Below are 8,206 nucleotides of genomic sequence, written 5' to 3'. Positions count from 1 at the left end.
AATGTTTATCGCCTCTTTCTTTACCATCTGTAATAGTACAAGTATAGAACCCTGGTACATCATTCTTTATTTGGTGCTTAGTAATTCTTAAACATATGTACCAGTGAATCGAATAATGCATTGGTTGTTTGAACCTGATGGATATGAATAAAGCTATAGCCTACTTTCAAGTTTAAATTAGGTACAATTTTAAATAGCAACAATTAAATTAGGGCAGAATTACGTTGTGCAGGTCATAATGGCACACACGGTTGGTAAAACACAAACGTTTGCGATGTACACCATAATCCGAGACGGTTCACAGAGAGGAAACGTGTGCAAGCATGCACACAGTTGCCATTTGCAAAGCGTGTCTGATGTCAGACACTATCACATACGGTGCGGGAAAACTAAATGTGTGTGATTGTCTACCCATCGTACACGGTTTATAATCATGAACTGTTTGTGATGTGCCAGGCATCGTAAAACTCCCGTCCCTAGAATCTGCCTGGAAAACTCCCGTGCCTGGAATCTGCCTGGTTTTAGGCAGAAGCACAAAACTCCGACTGCGATGGCAATGCGAGCACAAACAAGTAGCAAGGATGAAGCATTTGGGATATTCAATATATCGGAAACAGTTATATAGGGACAACTGTATGCATCAAGTCTCCCTATCCCCGACGGTTTCTGGGTCGTGTGGGAAGGACCCCCCTATCGCCCACACTCACTTGGCGACGGTTCCAAATGCCGTCGGGGAAAGGGGTAAAAAACCGTTTGTTTAGGACCGACGCACACCAGTGTGATAGATGTTGATGATGTCACCCCCGGCAATGGCGCCAGAAATTCCTTTTAATGTCGCTTGAACTACGTTGGTATTTCCCCCAAGAGGAAGGGATGATGCAGCACAGCTACGGTAGGTATTTCCCTCAGTTATGAAACCAAGGTATCAATCCAGTAGGAGAAGCAAGCAACACTATGTAAACGGTACCTGCACAGAAAGAACAAATACTTGCAACCCGACGCTTATGAGGGGTTGTCAATCCCTCTTACGGGTAACAGCGTAGGAGATTGTCAAGTTGACGGGATAAAATTGTGATAGATTGGATAAATAGATCTCGAATAAACGCGAAATAAAAGATGCAAATAAAAAGTGCAGCAAAGTATTTTTGGGTTTTTGGAATAATAGATCTGAAAATAAAAGCAAATAAAAATAGATCTCAAAGGCAAATAATAGATCGGAACGCAAAAATGATAAAGAATAGACCCGGGGGCCGTAGATTTCACTAGTGGCTTCTCTCAAGAAATAGCACACGGTGGGTAAACAAATTACTGTTGGGAAATTGGTAGAACCTCAAATAATTATGACGATATCCAGGCAATGATCAATATATAGGCATCATGTCCAAGATTAGTAGACTGACTCCTGCATGCATCTACTACTATTACTCCACACATCGACCGCTATCCAGCATGCATCTAGTGTATTAAGTTCATGGAGAAATGGAGTAATGCAATAAGAATGATGACATGATGTAGACAAGATCTATTCATGTGGGAATAGACCCCATCTTGTTATCCTTAATAGCAACGATACATACGTGTCTTGCTGCCCCTTCTGTCACTGGGAAAGAACATCGCACGATCGGACCCATCACAAAGCACCTCTTCTCATGGCAAGAAAAATCGATCTAGTTGGCCTAACTAAACCAAAGATTCGAAGAAGAAATATGAGGCTATAAATAATCATGCATATAAGAGATCAAAACTCAAATAACTTTCATGGATATAAAGATCTGATCACAAACTCAAAGTTCATCGGGTCCCAACAAACACGCCGCAAAAAGGGTTACATCAAATAGATCTCCAAGAGACCATTGTATTGAGAATCAAAAGAGAGAGAGAGAGAGAGGAAGCCATCTAGCTACTACCTACAGACCCGTAGGTCTATGATGAACTACTCACGCATCATCGGAGAGGCACCAATGAGGATGATGAACCCCTCCGTGATGGTGTCTAGATTGGATCTCGTGGTCTGGAACTTGTAGCGGCTGGAATTGTGTTTCATCGACTCCCCTAGGGTTTCTGGAATATTTTTGGGATTTATAGGGCGAAGAGGCGGTGCGGGAGGCTACCGAGGTGGGCACAACCTACCTGGGCGCGCCTGGGCCCCCCGGCGCACCCTGGTGGGTTGTGCTCCCCTTAGAGCCCCCCTCTGGTACTTCTTGGGCCCAACAGGTGTCTTCTGGTCCAGAAAAATTCTCCAAAAAGTTTCACTGCGTTTGGACTGCGTTGGGTATTGATTTTCTGTGATGTAAAAAACAAGCAAAAAACCGCAACTTGCACTGGGCACTATGTCAATAGGTTAGTCCCAAAAATGATATAAAGTTGCTATAAAATGATTGTAAAACATCCAAGAATGATAATATAACAACATGGAACAATAAAAAATTATAGATACGTTGGAGACGTATCAGACACCCATCATTTGGACGATTCCCGAGGCTCAGGCCTTGGAAGCCGCAAACCAAGCCAACTTGGCTGAGCGCACTCGTCTGGAGGAGCTCCAAAAGTCACTCGACGATCGGGCGCACCGACAACAGCAGCCCAGTTCTAGTCATCGGCAGCGGCAGTTGTTTTTGTGTGATCCGCAGCAAAAGTACCAGGAATTCTGCACCCTGATTCAGAATTTGGCTGCGGCTACTCGGATAGCAGATTCCATCCAGTTGTCTCGGTCAGAGGCAGGAGAAGGTCTCCGCAGATCCGGGCCTTCCTCAAGGCGGCTGAAGAGCATAATTCAGTTGTCTCCTAGTCGTGCAACAGGATTCATAGCAGATCTGTCAAGGCTGACACCGTCCAGTCGGCTCACAGCCCAGTTTCCCTAGAAGGAACAGACAATCGCCTCAGCGATGAGATGATTGTGACCGTCACCGGGATCAGTACCCGGAACAGGGTCACGATCGGTTCACACCTCCGTGACATCAGGATGATCATCGCCGCATGCTGACGCCCCCTCCGCGGGATGGCTCGTACGCGCCCCGGCTGTATGACGATCGGCATCCATATGGCGACGACCGGAGGGCTATCCCTCCCCACTACAGTGGCGGTGGCCACCAGAGGGAACCAGTCGACCTCCGCGATCCACGGTTCAACACAAGACCAATTCTCGCTCAGAACGTGGTAGATAGAGGCAAAGCTCACAGAGCCATGGACAGAGACCGTTCAAGTGGAAGTGGGCCTTCATTTTCGGGCCCGAGTGTTTCTGCAGGGCCATCAGGGCCGCGGAGATTCCCCCAATTTTAGATTGGTAGCAGGGATAAGTAAGTTCACCGGTGAGTCCAAATCGGAGACATGGCTAGAAGACTGCCCAGTGGTTGTACAGATTGGAGGCAGCAACAATTATGTGGCCATGAAGTGTTTTCCTTTGATGTTGAAAGGGTCAGTCCAGTCCTGGCTCAACCAGCTCACCCCCATTAGCATCTACTGCTGGGAGGATCTGGCTCGAGTGTTCATCAAAACATTCGAAGGCACGTGCGAATGGCCTGCCGGATTGAGTGAGTTGCAACACTGTATTCAGAAACCGAATGAAACCTGGAGAGAATACATTCAACGTTGGACTACTCTGCATCATGTGGTTGAGAACATCACCGAGCATTAAGCCGTCTGTGCCTTCAAGGCAGGTGTAAGGTATCGGGAGCTCATCCTAAAATTTGATCACTTAGAGCCTTTCACCATGAGCCGAATGATGGAAATCGCCACTTGGTATGCGAATGGCGAGGAAGAAGGCCATCTCCATAACAGCAAAGGGAAAGCCAATGAACCCAGTCTTATAAACAATACTCCGAGTTGAAAGCAGAAACGCGAAGCTGAGGGTTTGGCATAGGCTGAGGCCACGGCTCTAGCCAGACAAGACAAGAACAAGGGAAAAGCCAAAGAGAAGTGGATTGTGAAGAAGAAGAAGAAGAAGAAAGATCAGTCGGGCCAAGACCTTCTTGATTTGCCATGCCATATTCACACCAAAAAGACGAGGAGGGTAATCTGATATTACCCAAGCATACCACTCGGCAGTGTAGGTTGCTGATACAGTAGTTCCGAGATGGTCAGTCGAGTGATAAGAGCACAGACAATGCTGATGATGAGGACAAGAATGAAGCTTACCCTAGCGTCACTGCAACTTTGGTGATCTTTGGCGATGTTGAGAGCAAGAGTCGATTGAAAGTTATCAATCGAGAAATGAACATGGCCATACGAGCGATGACGAAGTTCCAGAATTGGTCAAAGACTCCAATCACATTCGATTAGTCGGAACACCCTGCCTACATTGCCACCCCTAGGCGGCAGGCACTAGTGGTTTATCCCGTAGTGGGAGGCACTCGACTGCACAAGGTCCTCATGGACGGTGGCAGCAGACTGAACATACTCTACGCCGAGACCCTAAAGGGGATGGGCGTCCCGATGTCCTGCCTCAGTGAAAGTAGTATGCAGTTCCACAGGGTAATCCGTGGCAAGAAAGCAAAGTCACTCGGGCAGATTGCTCTGGATGTGGTCTTTGGAGATGAAAAGAACTTTCGGAAGGAAAGGCTGACCTTTGAAGTAGTCGACTTCCGCAACGCCTATCATGCTATCCTTGGTCGAACAACTTATGCACGCTTCATGGCCCGCCCATGTTATGTGTACCTCAAGCTTAAGGTGCATGCCCCAAAAGGTGTAATCACTGGCAGCAGGCAGCATTCTAAGGAGTGCTTGCAGCAGGGGTCACGACTTGCAGATGAACAGATGGTAGTTGTTGAGCTGGAAGAATACAAGAAAAATGCTGACCCGGGTGATTTGTTGCATTCCAAGAAACCGACTGCGGAGTCCGCTTTTCAGTCGGATGGGGAGACAGAAGCAGTACACATTCATCCAGAAGATCCCAATGCCACACCCACCAACATATCAACGACACTTGACAGCAAATATGAAGTCACGCTCATCCAGTTCCTCCATGGGAACTGGGACATCTTTGCATGGAAGCCATCCGACATGTCGGGTGTACCCAGGGGGCTGGCTGAGCACCATTTGCGAGTCGACCCGAAGGCCAAGCCTGTGAAGAAACACCTTCTTCGTTTGGCCATAGAAAAGAGGAAAACAATTGGCGAGGAAATAGCTCGGCTTCTGGCAACCGAGTTCATCTGTGAAGTATACCACTCCGAGTGGCTCACCAATGTCGCTATGGTTCCTATGAAAGACAAGTATCTCCAGATGTGCATTGATTTCAAGCACATCAACCGGATATGTCCCAAGGATCATTTTCCACTCCCCTGTATAGATCAGATAGTGGATTCCACTATGGGGTGTGAGCGACTGCCTTTTTTGGATGCGTACTTCGGGTACATCAGATTCGACTATATGGGGCAGACGAAACAAAACAGCTTTTATCACCCCTTTCGGGTGCTTCTGTTATATCACCATGCCATTCGGTCTCAAGAATGCCAACGCCACCTTCATGCGCATGGTCCAGAAGTGTTTACACACGCAGATCAGTCAGAACATCAAGGCGTACATGGATGACATAGTAGTCAAGTCCAGGAAAGGTTCTGACCTACTAGCTGACCTCGCTGAGACTTTCGCAAATTTGTGAAGGTATGACATCAAGCTGAATCCAGCGAAGTGCACTTTTGGAGTACCGGGGGTAAATTACTAGGATTCCTCGTTTCCGAACAGGGAATAGGTCCCAACCCTGAAAAAATTGGCGCGATAGTCCGAATGAAGCGCCGCGAATGCCATCACGACATACAAAAGCTCATAGGCTACCTTGCAGCCTTGAGTCGATTCATCTCCTGCCTCGGTGAGAAGGCGCTGCCCCTATACCGATTGATGAAGAAGTCTGATTCATTCAAGTGGACTCCTAAAGCCCAAGCAGCGTTCGTTGAACTCAAAGCCCTGCTTTCTACCCAGCCGGTGCTTGCTGCTCCGAACAACAAAGAGCCATTGTTCTTGTACATTGCGGCCACTGGTCAAGTAGCCAGCACCGTCCTCACCGTGGAGCGGGAAGAAGAGGGCAAGACTTACAAAGTTCAGCATCCGGTCTACTACATCTTTGAGGTTCTGACTCCATCCAAGAAGAGATATCCTCATTACTAGAAGCTCATCTATGGTACTTACTTGACTGCAAAGAAAGTAGTTCGTTACTTCCAAGAGCACACAGTATCAGTCGTCAGTGACGCCCTGCTGTCTAAGATCATGAACAATTGGGATGCAACTAGTTGAGTGGCGAAGTGGGCTATCGAGCTCTTACCCCTAGATATCAAGTTCGAGGCGAAAAAAGCAATCAAGTCCCAGGTGTTGACAGATTTCCTGGCCAAATGGACAGAGCAGCAATAGCCGACTCAGAGTCACCCGGAACATTGGACCATGTTCTTTGATGGTTCCAAGATTTTGAATGGTTAAGGTGCTGGAGTAGTCTTGGTGTCTCCAAAAGGCGATCGGCTCAGCTATGTTCTATAGATCCACTTCGACTCCTCCAACAATGAGGCCGAGTATGAAGCGCTCCTCTATGGATTACGTATGGCCATCTCACTCAGCGTCTGTCGCCTAATGGTCTATGGTGACTCGGATCGTGGTAAACCAAGTGATGAAGGAGTGGGACATCAGAAGCCCGACCATGATGGGATATTGCAATGCAGTGAGAAAGTTGGAAAAGAAATTCGAAGGTTTAGAGCTTCATCACATCCCTCGTGCCAAGAACCAACCAGCTGATGACCTAGCAAAGATTGTTTCCACTCAGAAGCCCGTACCCAGCAATGTGTTCCTTGAGCACCTTCACTCCCCAACGGTGAAGGAAGATCCTTTCACTGAAGAGCCCCCACAAGTGGTCGGGCACTCCGATTTGACTGAAGTTGAAGTCCCAATAGTTATTGACCTAGTCATGGAGTTCTGGCAATCACGCCCGATTGGACGGTACCTTACATTGCATACCTTATCAGGCAGGAACTCCTAGAAGACGAGGTCAAAGCGTGTCAAATTGTTCGCAGATCCAAGGCATTTATGGTGATGGGCAATCAATTGTACAGAAAAAGTGTCACTAGTGTGGCTCAACGTTGCATTTCTCCAGAAGAATGTCGACTGATCTAGAGGAGATTCAATCAGGGACGTGCGGACACCATGCGTCCTCTCGGAAAATCATGGCTAAAGCTTATCGAGGCGGCTTCTACTAGCCACGTGCCAACAAAGCCGCCCAAGAAATAGTCCAGCACTGCACTTGTTGTCAGTTCTATGCAATCTTGTCACACAAGCCCGCGTCTGCCCTGAAGACCATCCCACTCATCTGGCAGTTTGCAGTTTGGGGACTCGACATGGTTGGCCCCCTCAGGGCCGGGGCGAGTGGATTCACTCACTTGTTAGTTGCGGTCGATAAGTTCACTAAGTGGATTGAGGCTAAACCCATCAAGAAGTTGGACTCTCGGACATCGATCAAGTTTATGAAAGAGTTGGTCTTTAGATACGGCGTCCCCCACAGTATCATCACTGACAACGGATCGAATTTCGACTCATAGGAATTTAGAGCATTCTGCCATACCCAAGGCACTCGGGTCAATTATGCCTCTGTGGCACACCGGCAATCGAACGGGCAAGCTGAAAGAGCGAACGGTCTGATCCTTCAAGGATTGAAGCCACGCCTCATGTGAGATTTGGAGCATGCTGCCGGAGCCTGGGTCACCGAGTTGCCATCTGTTCCGTGGGGCCTGAGGACGACCCCCAATCGTTCCACGAATCACACTCCCTTTTTCCTGGTCTATGGAGTAGAGGTTGTATTGCCGAATGATTTGCTCCACAATTCGCCACGAGTGGAATTATACTCCAAAGTTGAGTCGGAGTTGGTGCGTCAGGACGGCATTGACCTTTTGGAGGAGGAAAGAGAGATGACCCTCATTAGTTCGACCACATATCAATAGGACCTGCGACGTTTCCATGACAGACACGTCAGAGGTCGGGCATTTCAAGAAGGTGATCTTGTGCTCCGAGTGGATTAGCAGAGACCGCATAAGCTCGCTCCCCCGTGGGAAGGCCCCTTTATCATTTCAAAGGTCCTGCATAACGGGGCGTATAGACTCTACAATATCCAGAAGAAGATAGACGAACCGCGTGCCTGGAATGCCGACCTACTTCGCCGATTTTATACCTGACGATTGAGATGTCAAGATCTAATAAAAGTACTCGGGTGACATTCGATGAATAAAAGCATGACTTT

The 8,206-nt window shown here is 47.9% G+C and overlaps 1 protein-coding gene across 1 annotated transcript; it reads left to right on the top strand.

Annotated features, from left to right (window-relative positions):
• The first annotated feature begins 5,721 nt into the window (after positions 1-5,721).
• On the top strand, positions 5,722-6,099 carry LOC141041013 (uncharacterized mitochondrial protein AtMg00860-like). The gene has a single exon (XM_073507126.1). The coding sequence runs from the start codon at positions 5,722-5,724 to the stop codon at positions 6,097-6,099; it is 378 nt and encodes a 125-aa protein (XP_073363227.1).
• Positions 6,100-8,206: the final 2,107 nt, after the last annotated feature.

This window comes from Aegilops tauschii, chromosome 2, assembly GCF_002575655.3.
Source record: "Aegilops tauschii subsp. strangulata cultivar AL8/78 chromosome 2, Aet v6.0, whole genome shotgun sequence".
NCBI lineage: Eukaryota > Viridiplantae > Streptophyta > Magnoliopsida > Poales > Poaceae > Aegilops > Aegilops tauschii.
This window is presented reverse-complemented; position numbering and strand designations above follow the sequence as displayed.

Coding starts and splice junctions, on each gene's coding strand:
- LOC141041013 (XM_073507126.1), top strand. CDS start 5,722: ATGAAGCGCCGCGAATGCCATCACGACATACAAAAGCTCATAGGCTAC.